The following is a 21414-nucleotide window of genomic DNA, read 5'->3' as shown; positions in this document are numbered from 1 at the left end:
TTCTTCACTGAAAAGCAACTGGCAGAACAGTCCTCAGAGGCCACATGGTTTCTGTTTATAATTTGTGACAGTTTTTTTTTTGAGTAATGCAAATATGACTCTTGCTTTCTCAGTGTTCCTCAATATGACTTTGGAATTTTAGACAAATCAAAATGATTTGAATACATCAAAATTATTCAATTAACCACATTCAAAGAAAACTTGAATTTTTCCAGATGAAAAAGGTCAAAAATACCCGATTCCAGTTAAATAACCAACACTATCCTGAGGAGTCTAGTTTGTACCAAATTATATGTATTTTGTGATTCATGTCACCTTTTGAATGATTTGAAATGTGTCTATGATCAAGAGATGAAAACATAAAGGAAACAAAACCACCGGTTATGCAGAGTACATTTGAATAATGAAAATGTAAAATAAAAGTACTCTCTTGGACAAGGAGTACTGCCCACTGTTTTCAGATGTCTGCAGCCATGAGCGTCTTCAGAACCTGCCTCAAGTTCAAGGAGACACCTGGCCCAAAGGCGCATCCTTAGGGAAGCACATACACATTAACGAACTGGTGTTCTACTAAAAGGCCTGGCTGGTTTGGCCCAATCATGCACAGCTGTTTGCACTACACAGCTGTACGTGTGTTGTCTACGATTCTTTTTGGATAGGCCTCCTCCTCATCACTTACAGAGATGCCAGCCTTCCCCATGCCTCATCTCTAGTGAGAGGAACATGTTTCCCATAAGATGAGTTTGCCCATCACATCTTTAGAGATGTGGCACTGGGGCTTTGCACTTGCTGGGCAGGCAAACTACTTCTGATCCATATCCTGACCTTCTTGCTTGCTTTTCCCCCCACCTCCCGGCTCCCCATTTTTGGTGCCAATATGAAGATTTGAACTCAGGACCTGGGCATTTTTGCTCAAGGCTAGTGTGCTTCCATTTGTGCTACAGCTCCATTTTGTGGTGGCTAATTTTTTTTTTTTTTTTTGGCTAGTCCTGGAGCTTGGACTCAGGGCCTGAGCACTGTCCCTGGCTTCTTTTTGCTCAAGGCTAGCACTCTACCACTTGAGCCACAGCGCCACTTCTGGCCATTTCTGTATATGTGGTGCTAGGGAATTGAACCCAGGACTTCATGTATATGAGGCAAGCACTCTTGCCACTAGGCCATATTCCCAGCCCCTGTGGTGGCTAATTGGAGGTAAGTATCTCATGGACTTTGCTGCTGTTCTGACTTCAAATCATGATCCTCAGATGTCATCCTCCTAAGTAGTTTTCCTAATTTTTTAAGTGTCTGTCTGTCTCACTCTTGACTTAATGTTGGCTGGCCTAGATTATTATTTTCCCACTTCAAACAGCTGTGGTGACAAACAGGTACCATGATGCCCAGCTGGAACTGTTTGCCTAGGTTGGTCTTGAACTTATTTCCACTCTCTGCCTCTGGAGGAGCTAGGGTTACTTTCTGTGTTTCCTTTGTTTCTTGCTTTGAAATAGCAGATTCACGTGGGAGTTTAGCTTATTTCTTCCTTGACAAGTGAAGCCTAGACCAACCAGGACGGATTCTGCTCTTTTTTTTTTTTTTTGGCCAGTCCTGGGCCTTGGACTCAGGGCCTGAGCACTGTCCCTGGCTTCTTCCCGCTCAAGGCTAGCACTCTGCCACTTGAGCCACAGCGCCGCTTCTGGCCGTTTTCTGTATATGTGGTGCTGGGGAATCGAACCTAGGGCCTCATGTATCCGAGGCAGGCATCTTGCCACTAGGCTATATCCCCAGCCCCGGATTCTGCTCTTTGACCTCTTTGCCAAAGACAGAACTGTTGCCTGTAGGCAACAGTTAACTTGAGAGCAGCACTCCCCTTTTATATCCCAGCATCTAATAAAATGAGAATAATTCCTAAATTGCCAAGATTTACACAGCTCATCCAGTTACCCAATATCCCATGAGGTGAGGCCAAAATACTGATACCACAGCAGAGGAAGCAAGACAACAATGCTACTGTGGGAAAGTATGCACTGGTCGCAGATAGTTCTACCATATGTAATTTCTCATTAAGAGGGCAGGTTACAAGAACAAGTTGGACATTCATTGGACTAGGAAGTAGTTGCTTCCACAAGCAGGGACAGCAAATTAAACAGTTATATAACTCTGTGCAGTAGCTACAATCCATTTTGATTTGTACTATATGTACTTACCGTTTTGTGTTACATGTAATGCACCTGGAAATGGAAGTGTAATGAAAAGAAGCATGATTATTTACAAATAAGTTTCCTTAAGATGATAACATAGTGCATGTTTGCATTTTAAAGGTGCTCAAGGTGCTCCCTATGACTGTTTTAAAGAAGTTAATTCTGCACATCAGAGATCTGGAAACTGTGGTTTTAAAAATTCACAACCATTACCTTGTAAACCAAAGTATGTATATAGAAAATGCTTATTTATTTGAATCATAAAAATGTATTTTTCTTGTCAAGAGATACTAAATTGTAATAGATAGCAATTGATAAGACAATATTTTCATATGTCATTATCTTCTCTACAATGCAAAATTCTCTCTCCTCTTTCTCTCTCTGTCTCTGTCTCCTCTGTCTCTGTCTCTCTTTCTTCAGTATTGAGGTTTGAACTCAGGGCCTTTGCTTGCTAAGCTGGCACTGTACACTTGAGCCATACCTTCATTGGTAGTGACCTTTTCTGCCTGAGCTGACCTTGAATTACAATCCTCCAAAACTCAGCCCCCTGAGCAGCTAGGATTCCTAGTGTGAGCCACCAGTGCTCAGCTCAATTTTATTTTTAGTTGCTTTCCCTGACACCATCCTGTGAATGAGACGGTCACTTTTCAGTCAATAGACACAAGCTGTGTTTACTGGGGGGGCGGGGGGAGTGAGGGCTCAAGTTCTACACACAGAATTTTAATAGAATTTTGAATTGTTTATCAATGACAGTGATTCTAAAAGCAAGAGTTTTGACTTTTAAGATATAGGATTTTGTTGTCTGTTTCAAAAGTTGATATATGAAATTTAGAAATACATTTCAGTAATTTAGTTTGCACTACTATTTGCCACACAATTTACTAATTCACGAATCCATCTAAGTGCCTACCTTGTAATAAATGCTTTCTGGATTTCATTGGGGGTATTAAACATAAAAAATTAGCTGATTGCTGGTGGCTCATGACTTTAATCTTAGTTACTCAAAAGAATGAGATCTGGATGTTTGTGGTTTAAAGAAAAGTCTGAAAGACACTGTCTCTAAAATAACCAGCAAAAACCAGACTGGAGGCATGGCTAAAGTGGTAGAACAACAGCTATGAGGAAGCAAGCTGAGAGAACATAAGGTACTTAGAAAAAAAAGAAACAGAAAAGAACAGTTTCTAAATTTATAAGCAACAAGCTTAAATGTACTGAGAAACTACATTGGGATGAGTTTATCATCAAAATTTACACATACTGCAAAAAAATATGGTCTAGAGATTATGACAAAGACTATGCACATATCAGAAGGAAACAGACACAGTCAAAAGAAGCAGAAAGACTACCCACCCACTAACTAGAAACTCTCAGCAAAGTATAGGCAACAAGTCTCCACGTTGGCCCAATTATCATAATAGGTGTGAGTAATAAGATCTTTGAAAGAATGAGGCTGGAGGCTGGAGAAGGAAGCTGAGCTCTGTAATTGAAAGTAAAGTCATATGTGCTCATCGGAGTTCAGTATACACATTTCAATACTGCTGCAGAGATAACTAACCCAGTGTGTTTAGTTGTTCATAGGGCTGGTATTTTATCCCATTAAACCATATCCCATAATATCACAGAATAATGCTTGACCTAGGTATTTTCTTTCTGATTTTATGCCATCAATTAACATTTTATTGGCATTGGTGTAGTATTGAGTCAAAAGCTGGTATTTCTCAAAAATAAGTTGATGAGGACTTTTCTGCTTTCCATTTCCAGGGACGTCCTCTGTGGGATATTAGCCTGTACCTGGCTGCATAAGCATATTCATAAAAGTGCTGCCCGGTCTGCCGTTTACTCTTTCATTCATGACCATGTGTGTCTGTCCCTGACCCCTGGGTCGTCTATGAGAGAAGATGGAAGGGACAACGCCTTTGTGGCTGATGGCACTGTGTGTGGACCACAAATGGTAACGAGCATAAGAATCACTTACTTAGCTGTATTCCATTATGTTAATTAGTAAATACCATATTCCACAATGACGCCTACAATCTCAACCTGGTGCTTGTATTGATTTCCCATAAACTTTTGGAGAGATAACTTCTTAGATTAACCTGTTTCCCATCCTAACATGAAAAGAAAAAGTCCTCACCAGCATTTAGTATTTTAGCCATTTTGGTGTGTGTGTATTTATTGGTATTTGTGCCTTTAATTTATATATATATATATATATATAAAATTTTTTGATGCTGGTCCTTAGGCTGGACCTCCGGGCCTGGATGCTGTTGCTGAGCTTTTTTGCCCTAGCTTAGCACTCTACCACTGGAACCACAGTTCTACTTCCATCTTTTTTGTGGTTAATTGGAAATAAGAGGCTCGTGGGCTTTCCTGCCCAAGGTGGCTTCAAACAGTGATCTTCAGCGCTCAGCCTCCTGAGTAGCTAGGACTACAGGCACAAGCTACTTGCACCTGGAAAATTTGCATTATCTAAGGGTAATTATATTCAATATAGCTCTTGATAGTTTACTATAATGTTTCTTTACAGAGAAATGTCTTATTTATATATTTGCCAATATTCTGGTAGGATTGCCTTATTTTAACATTTAACTTTATTGTCCTGTTCTGTTTTAAAATATTTTACATATAAGGAGCCATGTATAGTTATGTACATAACATGATGAGTTTAGAAATATTATATATCTGAATCACTGAACTCTATGTTCTGGCATAACCTCCTAATATATCCCCAACACCTTATCTATCTATTATTATTTCTTTTTTTGGCCAGTCCTGGGCCTTGGACTCAGGGCCTGAGCACTGTCCCTGGCTTCCTTTTGCTCAAGGCTAGCACTCTGCCACTTGAGCCACAGCGCCACTTCTGGCCATTTTCTGTATATGTGGTGCTGGGGAATTGAACCCAGGGCAAGCTCTCTTGCCACTAGGCCATATCCCCAGTCCCTATCTATTATTATTTCTCATGTAAACAGAGCATATGGTCTATGGTCCTACATGTTAATTCAATTTGTAAGAAAATACTGGTAACTATATAAGCACTTGATGTGCTCCACGTCAGGAATTATTTAACCTATATAACTAAAACATTATACAATTTGATAACTATTTAACTGTTTTCCCAAGCTTCTGGCAACTACCTTTCTGCTTCCTTGAGTTTGACTGTTTATCATATAAATATTGTATACTAATTGCCTTTGTGCCTGGCTCCTTTATTTAACATAATGTCCTACAGGTTCATAGATTCATTCATGTTCTTATAAGTGGCAGGAATCCTTTATTTTTTTAAGGTTAACTATTGTGCCTTCATACCTATATCATGTTTTCTTCATCTATTGGGAATTTTGATTGACTTTATGTCTTGGCTATTGTGAAGGTTTCATCAGTGAAGAGAGGTGCAGAATCTCTTTGAGATTCCGATTTCTGTTTCTTTGGACATATATCCTGTGGGATATAAGATAAAAATCAGTGGTAATACTAAAGGCCGGTGAGGAGATGGAGAATGTACGAATGGGCTGGCATATACATGGAGGATTGGCTTTAGTTCCAGGAGAAGCTCCATGCAGTTTTCTATAGTGGATACACCACTTGACATTCCTATCAACAGTGTATGAATGTTTCTTTTCTTTTAAACACACATACATGCCCCACCCCCCCACTTTGTTGCTGTTTTTGTCTAGTTTGTTCATTTATCTGTCTTCGGGAGGACAAGAGGGGACACAGGGATGGTGGGACAAAGGGTGAACAAATGCAGCAATGGTGCTCACTAGACACTATGTTGAAACCGAGCTATGCGGCTTGGGGGTGGGAATGGGAGGGGAAAACTGGGAGAGAGCAAAGGGAGGGGTGGCATCGTTCAAAAAGAAATGTACTCCCTTTCCTGACTTATGTAACTGTGACCCCCTGCACATCAGCTTTGTCATAACAACAAAAATGCATGAAAGGGACAAACAAACCTATTCTAGGAATCAGGTGATAGCTTCTTGTGTTGTTTTTTGTAAAATCTGCATTATCTGATGAGTAGTGATTATGAGCATTCATCTTTACCTGGTGATTATTAGCAAGTGTTCTTTTGAGAATTACCAATCTATTAATAAACTTTGTTTTGAATTTTTTTTTCTTATTATGGGTTTGTTTATAATATTTTTCACACTAAACTCTTATCATATATATGGTATAACAAAGGTTTTCTCACATTCAATTAGTTGTCTCTTCATTCTGTTGACAATGCCCATGGCTTTGAAGAAACTTTCAGTTTAGTGATTTCATTGGTTATAGTTTTGCTTTTGTTGCCTATAGTTTTGAATTCATATCCAAAAGATCATTGCCAAACCAGTGCGCTGGAGCTTTCCCCCTGCATTTTCTTCTAGTAGTTTTACACTTTCAAGCTTCACTTGAGTGGGTTTTTGTAGATGAAAATCACTGTTGTGAGACCAGTATCTACTTTCCTTCTTCTACACGTAAATCTTTCAGGAAATCCCTGGGAAATCTAGGCACTTTGCATTCCTGTTGTTCTCATGTTAGTGCCCCTAATCTGGCTTCCTTTCTGTCTGTTTTTCAAGTTCTAAGCAGTCCGCTTATTTTCCCTCCATCTGTAGTCACCTCCAGTCCTTTACCACTGCGTGGGACTCAAGACTAGGTTTGCCACAGAATTGTTATTGGGAGTTGAACTGTTCCAATACTAAAAGTCAACATGAGCTCAAGTTTGTTTATCTGTAGCTGGGCAGAATTGCTGTGAATGGACTAGCACAACATGCACGCCTGTGACACACCAGGGTGGCGTAGTTCGTAATGTTCAGAATTGCTACTGATTTTTGGGGGGAGAGTTTATATCCTGCAATGTTGCTAAATATGCCTATTCGTTCTAATAGCCACCCCCCTCCATCCAAATTCTTTAGCATTTTCTATATATAAGATCTTGTTACATATGAACATGGACAATATAATTTCTTTGTTTCTAGTTTGGATGTCCTTTACTTCTTTCTTTTTTCTAAGGACCCCTCTCCCTTTGACCCCTCCAACCTTTTCAAGTACGAGTTTCCTGTTGTTTATTTTGTTAGAAACTATGATTTGGCCGTTCTGAAGAATTACACTGCTTGTGTCCCCTTACCCCCTGCAAAAAAAATACTGTACTTCAATTATTATGTTATGTTTAAATAACCCATATCAAGGTATGGGTTCAATTGAAAATTTACATTGGAATGTCTGCCAGAATCATGGTTTGTGTAAGATGCTCAGCGTGTGCACTGTTCACCATGATGTAACAAGTAGTTGAGTTTTCTTCATTTTACATGGACTTTCTGAGTGACTGTGGCATACTGTATGTTTTATTTTAGTATTGCATCAACCAAACCTGCAGAGGAGCTCATTTAATGGGATATAACTGCAATGCCACTGAAAAATGCAAAGGAAATGGGGTGAGTGATCTTTCCTTTTGTAATTCCAAATGGCATGTTACTGTGAGGAATGCAATGGACATCCTGAGTGAGGACCCTGGTCAGCTATATTACTTTTAAACTGAATTTGTCTGAGGTCATCCAAACCTGAATGCATTGGATTGAATGTGTATTGGATTTATTGTAAACACCAACAATTTGTCATTAGCACTATATTCAGATGAAAAATATTGTTTTCATCATAAAGAAAGGCATATTTGAGGATATATTATATCCTCCCTCAGACACTAAATAATGAGGATACATAATTACAGAGAATACAGAATTAAAACGTGTTAGCAATATAGGCAAAGTATCCAACAGAAAATTTAATCTTGTGCAAAAAACAGTTTTTACTTTTTAAAAAATTTAACCAGGTAATGGAATCAAAATGTTTTGTTAGGTTGAGGTTGCAGTTTCATTTCTTGCCATTTACAAATTTGAATAATTTGTTTTCTTATTTTCATAGAAAGAAATCAAATAGGGTGAACAGTAAGAAAACACAAATGCACCAACATTTGCTAGTATTAAAGTTTATAAATTTTAAACATGTTAGTTTGGAAAATATAATATGTGACTATGATGTCATTATCTACCATAGGTTGTTAACAAAAATAGAAAAGAGGATAAAGGATATGTAATTGGATGATGCCATATCTACCTTTTTTAATTTTTTGCAAGTCCTGGGGCTTGAACTCAGGGCCTGAGCACTGTCCCTGGCTTCTTTTTGCTCAAGACCAGCACTCTGCCATTTGAGCCACAGCACCACTTCTGACTTTTTCTGTTTATGTGGTGCTGAGGAATTGAACTCAGGGCTTCATGTATGTGAGACGAGCACTTTACCACTAGGCCATATTCCCAGCCCACTATTTTTTTGGGTGGGGCACCTAGATACTGGGTCTGGAATTCGGGGTCTCTTACGCTTGATTGAAATTTTTGCTCATGGCTTCTGTTCTGCCACTTAAGCCACATGACACCAGCCCTGCCTTTTTATTTTGTGTAATTATAATTGTTACCTGACCTATTGCTTTCTTATATTAAACATTTTGTCTTAAACTTTAATCTTAATATTTTTATAAAATTTCAAGTCAGCAATATGGTGTCAAGCTTTTGAAACTTTATTATATTGGATACAAAGTTTTCTTGCTAGATGATTGTTGATTCAATTGTTATTTTACTCAGATATTTTGGATTTTCTCATTAAATGTGCAATGTAAAACATGGTATTCATTAAGAAATTACATAACATTTATATATACATGCATATGTATATGTGTATGTATGCGTATGTGTTTATATATATGGATATGTACATATATACATTCACATACACATCTGTCTATCTGTCTGTCTATCTATCTATCTCCTGGTGCTTGAACTCAGAGCCTGGGCACTTTCTCTCTGGTTTTTATTATCTGCTCAAGGCTAGTGCTCTACCACTCACAGCTCTACTTCCAGCTTCTTGGTGGTTAATTGGAGATAAGAATCCCATGGACATTCCTGCTTGGGCCAACCTTGAACCTCAATTGACCCTTAGATCTCAACCTCCTTAGTAACCAGGATGACAGGGCTGTGCCACCAGCACTGGCTTCTTATGCAAGCTTATTTACATTTCTCTATGTATGTTGTATTTTATAATCAAATCTCTTAAAAGAAAAAAAACTAAAGGTAATTTAAAAAGTCAAGTAAAATCTAAGGAAATGTAGCAGAAGCTATGTTCATGCCCAAAGGACAAATCTGAAGAAACAACTGTATTATTTATAGTTGTGGTCTAATTTTATTAATATACGCTTTAGTCATCAATGCCACTGTTTATGAAATATTGGCAGACATAGTCTTCTTGTTCTCTTTTCGTTAATTAATGTACTCTTGATTAGTTAGCTCCCCTAGAAGTTTATCATCCATTTCTCTGATTATTAATGTTAGAAGTTAGGAAAAGAAGAGAATTTTATTTTTATTTTATTACAATCATTCAATAGAGATGTACATATGACCATATAAAATGATGTTAATTGAAGTGAACTCCAAAATATGGAAACAAGAGTTTTTTTTTTTAATGGACTGTGTGAAGTTATTTCCTTTTTTTCTTCATTTTGCCCCCCTTTGGCTTATTCCCTGTTGTCACTGCTTCTGATTTTGGTACCCTGTGTCTTATATATATGTTTATCTGATTTGGGGAGGAAAGGGAAATAACAAAATGGTGAAACAAGGACAAAGGTTGAATCAGTGCAACAGCAATAACCACAAGACACTATGTTGGAAATGAACTTTACAACTTGGGGATAGAAAGGAGACTAGTGGGGAGAGAAAGCAGGAGAAAATGAGGGAAGGGATAATAATGTTCAACAAGGTATGTACTCATTACCTTACTTAGGTAACTGTTAACCCCCTATACATCACTTTTACAATAAACTAAAATTTAGGAAATTATTGTGTGAATGTGAGAGACAGTCCACTAGGCATTGTTCTCATGACATATTATGTTTTTATGACAGTGTAAGAGGAATGTAAATATCTTGTTACCATTACCATGTTAAATAACACTTGATTAAATATTTCCAACTAATTGAACACAAGCACTACATTTTACTGTATAGATTATTTCTTCTATCTATCAGCAAATTCAGTGTGGGAAATCCCTAAACTAGCAACTCTTCCTGTGAAAGGAAGGAAAAATTGAATTTTAGAATTTTGAATATTCTGTACTGCTTCTGAACTATCTGCCCTAGCTTTGATGCTGGCAAGATGATCTGTATCTATATGTGTGCGTGTGTGTGTGTGTGTGTGTGTGTACTGTATATGTAATAATTATACTAGGACTATAAATAATAATATTGGTACTGTCTGATTCCTTAGGAAATTATTCAGCTATTCTTTTACAGGATACTTATAAGATGGAAGTAAGTAATCTACTGCTGAAATAAAAAGTTAATTCTCCAATCTAAGAAGAGAATTTTAAACTCAAAGTTTTAGTGTACAATTGAATCTAAGTTGTGAATATTGTGGTCTCCCCTTCCCCATTATGAAAGGAAATATTTCAACAATTTACATTTCACTTTAATATTTGCAGAAAATTATTGTGCTACTTTTTAGATAAAAATAATTCTTATAGTTTCAATTTGCTAAATGCCATTTTAAAAATCATGGATCAATGCTAACTTTCATCTAACTTATTTTCTACATTATTTGAATGTATCATAACTTAATCCATTAGCTCATCAATTCAGAAAATACCTGTTGAATTTTTAAATTATGAATCAACATTTAATTCTGAAGAATAAACCAGAATTTTTAATTTCAGTTTTGCAAATTTAGTTTGGTGTAATTGTTTGTTTGATGACTATCAGCGTATCTTGTAGTCAGTATTTTTTATTTGATATTGAAGTTAGGCTGTGCAGGGCCTTATTACTTCCTGTGTTGTCCCCTTTCACCCTAACCCGTAAGCCGCCCATCCCGCAAGTGGCAAAGCTGGAGTGAGGTCTATGTGATAGCTTGGGGTGTGCATAGTCGCGAGATGCCCCTCCTCCCCTCACACACTTAAAGAACGACACAGGACACACGCGGGCGTGTCAGGGTAAGCTTCTGGAACTCCTGTTTGTTTACTCAGGGGAGGGGTTTATATGACAGTAATGGCGGCAGGAAGGGGAGGGACTAACTGGATACTAGCGATAGGCTGATGAGCTGTCCATCACAGTGATGTCATGGAACTTCCCCCAGAGGCGGGAGATCACAGCCCACAGGACCGCCCTCCTGGGCTCCAGTCAGCGCCATTTTGACACACATGTGGGTGCTCCGAGTCGGGAGGTGGGGCTGGTTTGCTACCTCTTCTGGTACTGGACCAGAAGGGGGTAGGAGTGGCTAACAGCCACTCAGCCCCAGGGCGGGAGAAGGGGCCGGTCTCTCAGGACTGCTCCCCTCAATGCCAAGCCGTTGCCCCAGCAATGCTGCTTCCCTTCTTTCCCCTTTTCTTCCTCCTCTTCTACCTCCTCCTCTTTTCTTCTTCCTTCCTTTTCTCCTTCTCTTCCTTTTCTGTCACATTCTCCTTTTCTTTCATAGGACAGGGCCTTGATATGGGTCTCATATTTGAGATTTTCCTTCCTCAGGCTCCTGACTGTATTGCAGACAGGTACAGCCGCACTTGCTGTGTGAATTTCTTCAAAAGATATGTCCTTAGTAGAACTCAAAACAGAATTGATAGGACACTTTTTCAGAGCAGTTCTTGTTTGAAAAGTTTCTACTTTCTCACTAGTGTGATATTAGCTATAGAAATGTTTTCAAAGTATTTTTTCCTTTTTCTCAAAGTGAGGAATTTTCAGTCTATTCCTAATTTGCTCAGATGTTTTCCCCCCCTTTATTGTCAAAGTGAATTACAGAGGGGTTACAGTTTCACATGTAAGGCAGTGAGTACATTTATCAACTTGTTACCTCCTCCCTCATTTTTCCCCTGTCTCCCCCCAGACTTTTTTTTTTTTTAATTATACGTGGTGCTATATTTTTTCACAGGGAGATTGGTACGATTTTTCTTTTTAATAGTTGGTGTAATTCACCAAAGAATACATTTGCTGTTGGAGATTTCTGACCCAGCAGTTTCGAGTGAGAAATGGGGATGCAGGGCCTCGGTGTAATGGGTCTCCCATACTTTCCTGAGGCTTATCCTCTGTAAAGACGGGACAACCCGACTCTCAGCCTCCCATCCACCACGGGGAGAGTATTTCTTCTATTTCACGTCATCCATCTGCCTTGAAGGTAACATGTCTCATCGAAGCTTAAGTGACTATAGTCGAACAGTAGAATAAGGAAAGTACCCAATCCCAGCCTTCCCTTCCCTTCTGAAGAAAGGGAAATGGACCAACCGAAGCGCACTCGGCCCATTGGCTCTTTGTGTGGGTGGTGGCAATGTCTAATGCAGTCTCCTCCAGCCAGATAACCACCATTGTCACAGGAGTAGTTAGGGGAAGCTTGCACCAGGTGTGTGCAGAATCTCAGCGCATCCTTGACATAACCTCGGGTGGATATTAAAGCACAGAGGGGGCGGGTTACTGCCAGTAGGTCACACAGAAACGACAGGTGAGAAACCAGACAGCCTGAGTGCAGGCCGTGGTGAGGACGAGTCTTCCCTTACCACTTCTGCATTTCCATTTTAGAGAAGTCAGGGCCTTCAGCCTCCGGGCAGTGTGTGCCTGAGGCCGTGGAGGGCAGGTGCTCCACTAAGTGGTGAGGGCAGGTGTGGGAATCCACGCGGAATCCGGCCCTGCGCTTTCAGAGTGTCTGTTTGAGTGGCTCTTTTTGGCAAGTTCCAGAGGCCTTCAGCAAGCAGGGTTCCCCAGAAACGGGACATAGCAGAGTGAATTGGTGACATGGGGTGAGGCTGGGCAGGACACAGTGTGGGGGATGGTCAAAGGACTCAGACTCCAGGGGTCCGAGAAATGGTTGTAGGACTAGTTACCTCAAAACTTGAGTGGCAGCGTGGGCTCTTACAGGGAGGAACTAAAGAACGCCTAAGCCAGTGTCTTCCACTGAGGGACGAGTGGGAGGGGAAATGGGCCAGAAGGAAGGGTAATAAAAATGCTAATAAAAATGTAATTAAAAAAAACCCTTAATCTTTTTCTTTCACGAATTTGGCCACTGTACTCATCAGTTTCTGAGTGTAACATCATATGAAAAATTTGGAGATGACTATCCTGAAGTGACTTGGGAAAAATAGTTTGTCGTTTCTATGATCAAAATATGGTTAGATGCTATAGACATTTGATTCTAAAAATATCGGTCAAAATAGATCATTTGGATCCGCTTTCATATAAGGAATTAAATAGTTGATTATTATTATTGATTATTATTATTTTTTATACACCAATTATTTGACCCACTTAAGAATTGTTCTAGAATTAGAGGTATTTATGTTTTATTTTAAAATTCAGCTCATTCTGTATATATGTTTAATTTGTATTTTAAAACTTAGGTGTACCTGTGATACCTTACTTTCATTATTTTTTCTGCTGTGCTCTGATGTACTTTGCTTGTGTTTACTAGCATATGAATTGCTTTATTTCCTAATTTTCATTATTTAATCTACTGAGATCATCTTTTCCTTTTATTAATAAATATGCTTATTACTTATATCATTAATATTTATTTCTTCTGTTTCTCATTTATACATTTCCTTTCATTTTGGATAAGTCATTAAAAAATTCCTTCTCTTGATCTGCCTTGGCCCCATACAAAGGAAATTATTGAAAATAATAGTTGGACACAGTTAATATTTGCTTTCACACATCACCTCTGTACACCAACCTCTTTTACCTCTAAATTATTTCATTTGTCCATTTCAGAACTTGAGGCCTCTAGTATTGTAAGGAATTCGTTTCATTATTAATTTTGTTTCTTGAAAATTATGTCACTATGGAAATTAGATCTGTGACTTTAGGTCAGAAGTTCAGTCATGTGGTTGTTCTGCTTTCACAGGAAACATGGGCTGCTCTGATAGCACGTTACACAAAGTGTGGGGGGAAAATGTAGATGGGAGGTGCACATTTAGAGATTGTGCATGTCACAAATAAATGTTTTTTTCCATGTAAATGACCTAAAGTAACCATTTTTGTTGGTGTAAAAAGACCCACAGAGCCTGCCACACGTGTCTTGGATTTAACAGCAGGCCAGCAGTTCAGCCAAATAAAGTTCTCTCTTCTGCCGGAGGAGAAATAGAAAATTTCATTTTTTCCCCCCAACTCTGAGACTCTAATATTGTCTCCTGTTGCTTCTTCCTCTCATGGAGGAACTTGAGGTTAACTTCCTTGTGTTTTCACTGTGCAAAACATTATATGATTACTTTTCTATGTTCTCTTTTCCTGGACATTACAGATATTGCCAATAGCGGTTTAACATTTGTGAGGTTTGTCCATTTTTCTTGTTAGAAAGCCAGCCAGTCTACTTACATGGTCTGAAATGTCAATACTTAAGAGAAATATTTCCCGGTATTATTTTGCTCTAACCAACCATCCCTGTTTAGTGAAATTACAGTGATACCCTTTGTTGTTTTATGTCACTGAAATAAATGCAAACTGGTGCACAAAGGGATAACAGTTGTGTGATAAGCTTAAAATGAAGCTGATTTCCTGCATCTGTCAAACCAGGTGCAGAGCTCTGCCTGTAATCCTGTCTATCTGGGAGGCAGAGATTGGGAGGATCAAGATAAGAGGCCGGCTGAGCCAAAAAGTTTGTGAGATTTCAGTTTAACCAATAAAAAGCCAGGCATGGAGGTGTGCCATCTGCCATGCAGTAAGACCTTGTTCCAGGTTGGACCCAGGTACAAATGTGAGCGCCTATTAAACAACAACAACAACAACAACAAAAGACAAATAACAAAACTTACTGGCAAAAGGACTCAGGTGTGACTCAGGTTGTAGAGCCTGAGCTCAAACGCTAGTACCACAAATACATCTCTACCTTTCTATCATTTCTGTCCCTATATGAAACCAGTACAATTAACAATCAGTAAAAGAGAAGCAGATGTATAAAATCAAACTATCTTGTGGAATTCAAGATTATAATAGTTTGAATACTTTGTTGCGTGATACTTTTGTTGGGTGTCCAGTGAACTTTAAAGCTTTTAGTTGAGTACGAGTGCACAGGGTAACTCTGTAGAATTATAGGACTATGCAGACTATAGAATATTATGAGTATAATCTTTAAACCCTGCCAGTTCTGAGCTGGAGATTGTTAGCTCAGTGGTAGAATGCTTGCCTAGCACACAGAAGACCCTGGGTTTGATCCCTAGCCTTAGAACAAGCAAAGTGTGAGTCAACTCTGCACACTTACACATACAAGTATGACGATAAATTCATGCTATATTATTATTGCCATTATTTTGGAAAAAACACATCACATCAATATGTTTGTGGCTGTGGATATATATGCTGATAAACACAAGTAAGACACATACACATGTATAATTGTTTGTACAAAGAGGTTACAATTCCACGTGCCACATTATCAGTACAGTGCATCTTGATCAATGCCACCCTTTTCATTGTTCTCCCCTATTTTCCCCTCCCCTTCCCCCTCAAGTTACATAGATCAGTTTTTACACAGTGAATATGAATATAATGAGTGCATTTGCTTATCCTTCCTCTCACTTTTCATGTGCCCCACACTAAACATGTTGCTACTTTCTGCTGTTCATTTTTTTTTTTTTTTGGCCAGTCCTGGGCCTTGGACTCAGGGCCTGAGCACTGTCCCTGGCTTCTTTTTGCTCAAGGCTAGCACTCTGCCACTTGAGCCACAGCGCCCCCTCTGGCCGTTTTCTGTATATGTGGTGCTGGGGAATCAAACCCAGGGCCTCACGTATAGGAGGCAAGCTCTCTTGCCACTAGGCCATATCCCCAGCCCCTCTGCTATTCACTTTTTAAAGTGGTTTATTAGTTGTTCAGAAGAATTACAACTTTGGGCTCCTTCCCTAAGTGTGCCATCCTTCAATCAGTTTGTTTGTGTGCATATGCACAAAACCCTGTATATGTTACCATATAGGCTTGTATTTTAGACCTACCTTCCACATATGAGAGATCTCTGTGATCCTGGCTTACTTCACTTAATATAATTTTTTTCTAGGTTCATCAGTGTCACTGCAAATGACACAATATTCTAATGGATGAGTAAAATTCCACTGTATACATGTATGGCGTTTTCTTGACCCAGTCATCGATTCTAGGGCATTTGGACTATTTCCATAACTTGACTATTGTGAATACTATAGCAATGAACATGGATGTGGAAGTGTCTTTACCATGTCTGGACTTATAATTCTTTGGGTAGATGACCAAGAGTGGTATGGCTGATCATAAGGTAGTTCTACGTTTAGTTGTTTGAGCAATCTCCAAACTGCCTTCCAGAGTGGTTGCATGAGCCGACATCCTCACCAGCCGTGTAACAGAGCTCCTTTGCCCTGAATTCCCACCGACACTTATTATTGTTTACATTCACAGTTCTGGCCAATCTTACTGGAGTGAGATGCACTCTCAATACATATATTTTTAAATTAATATTAAAATAATAAGATGTAAGGTACCAATGAACTTCTAGTAGTGCATATATTTTTCATAAATTTAAAAATCAGTCTCCGGACTGTAGGAATTCATTAGCCTCCTGCCTCAATATCCTCAGTGGTAGGTTGATGGTTGTGTATTACCAATCTGATACAATTTTTTTTTGTTTTAATGTTAAGTTATAAAGATTTTATTTTCATCTGGTGTTTGTTTTGGAAAATATGCTTACTTGAAAAGAACGTTATTGACTAGTCTTGTGAAATGTTCTAAAGGAGCTAAGATAAGAAATTAAAGAATCCATGTTCATTGATGCTTACTTTAGCCTTATAACATGTATAGAAAATAGAGTGCACATAGAAAATGTCTGAGGGATGATAAAAGTTGTTTCCAAAATAAATAAAGAAGTCAGTATTTGTGAAGACCTTTAAATTGCTCTTTGTGGGTGTTAAAGCCATAACCTTATTTAATGTCAGTTTTTTGTGTTTTTTTTGGCCAGTCCTGGGCCTTGGACTCAGGGCCTGAGCACTGTCCCTGGCTTCTTTTTTTTTGCTCAAGGCTAGCACTCTGCCGCTTGAGCCACAGCGCCACTTCTGGCCATTTTCTGTATATCTGGTGCTGGGGAATCGAACCCAGGGCCTCATGTATATGAGGCAGGCACCCTTGCCACTAGGCCATATCCCCAGCCCTTAATGTCAGTTTTAAAGATTATTGGAGAAGATGAAAGTCTTAGCAAAATTAACAACATGCAGATTCTAAAAATATATTTTCCTGTTGCCATTTATACTGTTGAGATTTTCACTTCTTTTTCCTAACCCACTTCCCATAACATGTAGTAATATTCATCTTATGAAAAAGAATTTACTCTGTGTAAGTCAGGCATTTATATCAGAAAGTGATACTAAAACACTAAAACATGTCAAAGTGATGACCTATGTGTTGCTTTCAGATATGCAATAATTTGGGGAATTGTCAGTGCTTCCCTGGCCATCGACCTCCGGACTGCAACTTCCAGATTGGTGCACCAGGGGGCAGTGTTGATGATGGAAATGTTCAGAAATCTGGTCAGTGTAAATCAAACCCTGAAAGCAGAATAGAATTTTTTCCCATGTGGAGCTGAGTAAAGAAATTTAGTTCTTAGTCAAATCATTCATATTGTGACTAATTCAAAGAGTTATTGTGAATGGTGGTGCTATTTAAAATATTATACAATATTTGTTATCAGACTTTCTGAGTCAACTGTAATCCAGCTAGTAAAATAAGCTAAAAGAAAATATTTTCCTTAAGTTTCAGTAAATGTCATGAAGTATTATATGTAGAAGTATATAAATTAAAAAATAAAATATAATAAACAAACTTATATGTAGAATAATAAAACTACAGGCATGACTTGCAGTACATATCATAATAAATTGTAGATTATTAAATAGAACCTAGCTGGATATTGGTGGCTTATGCTTATATTCCTAACTACCCAAGAGGCTGAGATCAGTTCAAAGCCAGCCCACGCAGAAGAGTTCTTGACTCCATCTCTCGAATATCCCACAGAAAGCCAGGCTGGAGGTGAACCTTAAGTGGTAGGAATTGTGAGTCCCTGAACACAAACTCTGGTACTGGGGGCAAAAAAAAAAAAGCAACTGTGCTGGGAATATGGCCTTAGTGGCAAGAGCACTTGCCTCGCATACATGAAGCCCTAAGTTCTATTCCTCAGCACCACATATATAGAAGGCAAGCACTCTTGCCACTAGGCCATATTCCCAGCCCAGCACCACATATATAGAAAAGACCAGAAGTGGCGCTGTGGCTCAGTTGGCAGAGTGCTAGCCTTGAGCAAAATGAAGCCAGGGACAGTGCTCAGGCCCTGAGTTCAAGCCCCAGGACTGTTAAAAAAAAAAGCAACTGTAGGATACAGTGTACATTATGAATGACATTTCAGACAAAAAGTATATTAGAAAAAAATAGTAAACAAATCACATTTGGAGTGATGGGGTACATGTTGATACTTTCCCCTATGGAAGAAGGCAAGATATAAGGTATTGGTTGATTTAAAGAATGTATGTTTTATTTGATGTCCAGAGAAATAATTAAATTGTGATCCAAGCTGGCCACTGGTGAGATCTGAGGCTCATTGCTCGAAGCCATCCTGCACAGAAATGTCTGTGAGTCTCTTATCTCCAGTAACCAAATCAGAAGAACCCAGAGGCAGAGCTGTGGCTCAAGTGGTAGAGCATCAGCAGTGAGCAAGGAAGTTAAAGGACAGATCCCAAGCTCTGAGTTCAAGGCACAACAGTGGTACAAAAAGAAATGTAAAGATAGAAATATTTTATACAGCTGGGCAACAATGTTTGTGCTTTAAGCAGTATTATTACAAGAGTCAAACACCTTCAACAAAGTTTTATGCAGCAAAAATGTCTCGATAAGCTAAAGTGAATTTATTACTGAAGAAATAAATGTTGTCATCATCTCAGTGTCACGTAAGTGTAGTGTTCACCAAATCCCTGGTTATGTGGAGTCATGGCCTTCCTCCTCATCATGCAGAGGAGCCCTGAGCAAGTGTCCTGAATGCTACCTTTGTGGCAATTGCTTTGCACAGGTGTGTCTTTTTAAGAAAAAAATCTTTTAATACCATATTTGTTTCTGTACCTTTTCTAGTTACACACTTATTATTGGTCATCTGTATTATTCAACACACTTGACTTCTGTGCAGGTTTGTAGTTGAGGCGTTCTAGCTGACATGGCAGAGGCCGGCTGTATAAGAGGCTGTGCCCTGTAGGCCTGTGCAAGCATGCTCTCTGATGACGGAGCAACAATGACGTCAGCTATTGGTGCATTTCTAAAAACGTAGCTCAGTCACTAAAGATACAGGACCGTACATTTGTAAGTGCTGTATCTTCCTAGTACTAGGACGTTTTCTATCCTTATGTAAAGCCTTGCCTTTGCCTCTTGTGACATTGTATCTCACAAGACACACACTTGTCAAACCGCATCCAGTGGTGCAGTGCAGTGTCTGCCTTTCATGCTGTGTGAGGAATGACTCCATCAATGGGAAAATGAGCCAGTGATGTGGCCATCAAGACTCCGTTGGTCATTAGTGGGGATGTTATTGTCACTGCACTTTAAAAAGTCACTGGGAATGCTTGCTAAAAATGAACTTGGTCAGCTGCCAAGAGCAAGACTTACTATTCTCCAAGTATGCATCCATCAGAAGGGAAATGTGTAGACCGACACACAGACACACGTCCATACGGGCTCCAGTATCAGCATAAGTAGACGTTTTTTTCTAGACAAATTAATATTAATACTATATAAAAAACATAAGTCACTTGAAAAATTGTTTCCTCCATGCAGAGGAACTGTGATTAAGCAAGGAAATAAGTCAAATATATTTTTTCTAAAATTTTAATGTTAGCCTTAGTAGTGTACTAAGTATCAAGTTATCAATGTTATACCGAGCTACATGAAGTGAACAGTACTCAAAACATGAGTACAGAACCATAGTACTTCAACACACACGCACAAAAGACAAACAGGAAATCAATGAAAAATGTACCATTGTGGTTATAGAGTTCCGAGCTTATCATTTATTTTCCTCTTAATAGCTTGCAATATGTTAAAATTTTAATTATCTATCTCTATAATTGCAATGAAAAATATCAGTCATTTAAATTCCCAATACATGTGTACTCTGATGTTATATTTGCAGATCTATTTTTGATTAAAAAAGGCTTCAGGAAGCATTGGGACAACTGGCTCATTCTAGGCTTCTACATTTTCCTGCCATTCCTCATAACTTTTGCCATTATGATCGTGAAGAGACAGGAAGCGAGAAAAATCGTGCAGCAGATGGAACAGAGTATGAGGAGTAAATAGAACTCGTGTGGCTCTAAAGCCACTGACAGCTGTCATCAGTTCGTCCCTATGTTCACAGGTTATGTTTACTCTTAAATGTAAATGGAGCTCCTACAATACTGTTTTCCAAGAATTTGTTGTTAATATCTTGGGAAAAGTAAAAAAACAACACAAATCTGTTGTTAACCCTGGAACTTTTTCTGATACGTGTGGCACCTCATACTGAGAACTTAGTAAGTCAGAGAAGAATGTGACTCGATGCAGCATTTTAGATAGTTTCCTTCACTTAGATTTAAATGATGTAATGAGTAGATTTCCTTTAAGGAAAAAGTTTCCCAATCTAGGACTCTATTAAAATTTTTATTATTAATCAATTATTTTGATTTCATAATTCTTCTATCTCTGCCTGAAATACTGTAAAAATGTCTTGCTTCCAAAGTCTTGTGAAATTATATGCTGATTTCTCTAAGTTTTTGCATGCTTTCCTAACAATTCTGGTGACCAAATATTAAACTCAATGGAGGCAAGACATTCTCATGTAAGTCCCTATGTACAGTATCGCTGTTGAAGGCAGTTCTCTATTGTTAGAATTAAATTCCACTTATGGAATAACGTATAAAGAGTAAAAGTTGCTGGGTGCTGGTACCTCATAGCTAGAATCCTAGCTACTCAGAAGGCTGAAATCTGAGGAGTATGGTTTAAAACCAGCCTAGGCAGGAAAATAATCTGTGACACTCTTATCTCCAATTAACCACCCAAACGCCGTAAGTGGAGCTGTGGCTCAAAGTGGTGTAGCACTGGCCTTGAGTATAAAAGCTCAGGGCAGCACCCAGGCCCTGAGTTCAAGACCCAGAACTGGTATGCGCATGCACACACACAGGCACACACATGTGCTCATGCCCGTGCACGCGCGCACGCGCACACACA

The 21414-nt window shown here is 38.8% G+C and overlaps 1 protein-coding gene across 1 annotated transcript in view; it reads left to right on the top strand.

The window, feature by feature from the left end:
- LOC125339384 (disintegrin and metalloproteinase domain-containing protein 18-like) overlaps positions 1-20508 on the top strand; it is a 47185-nt gene extending 26677 nt beyond the window's left edge. Inside the window, exons 15-19 of the mRNA XM_048330523.1 lie at positions 2295-2400; positions 3936-4125; positions 7505-7585; positions 17588-17702; positions 20342-20508. Coding sequence (XP_048186480.1) covers positions 2295-2400; positions 3936-4125; positions 7505-7585; positions 17588-17702; positions 20342-20508 — 659 coding nt within the window. The remainder of the gene's footprint in view (positions 1-2294; positions 2401-3935; positions 4126-7504; positions 7586-17587; positions 17703-20341) is intronic.
- The last annotated feature ends 906 nt before the right edge of the window (positions 20509-21414 follow it).

Source organism: Perognathus longimembris, chromosome 21 (assembly GCF_023159225.1).
Source record: "Perognathus longimembris pacificus isolate PPM17 chromosome 21, ASM2315922v1, whole genome shotgun sequence".
In the NCBI taxonomy this organism is placed as follows: domain Eukaryota; kingdom Metazoa; phylum Chordata; class Mammalia; order Rodentia; family Heteromyidae; genus Perognathus; species Perognathus longimembris.
Note: the sequence above shows the minus strand (reverse complement) of the source record. Positions and strands in the feature narration are given on the sequence as shown.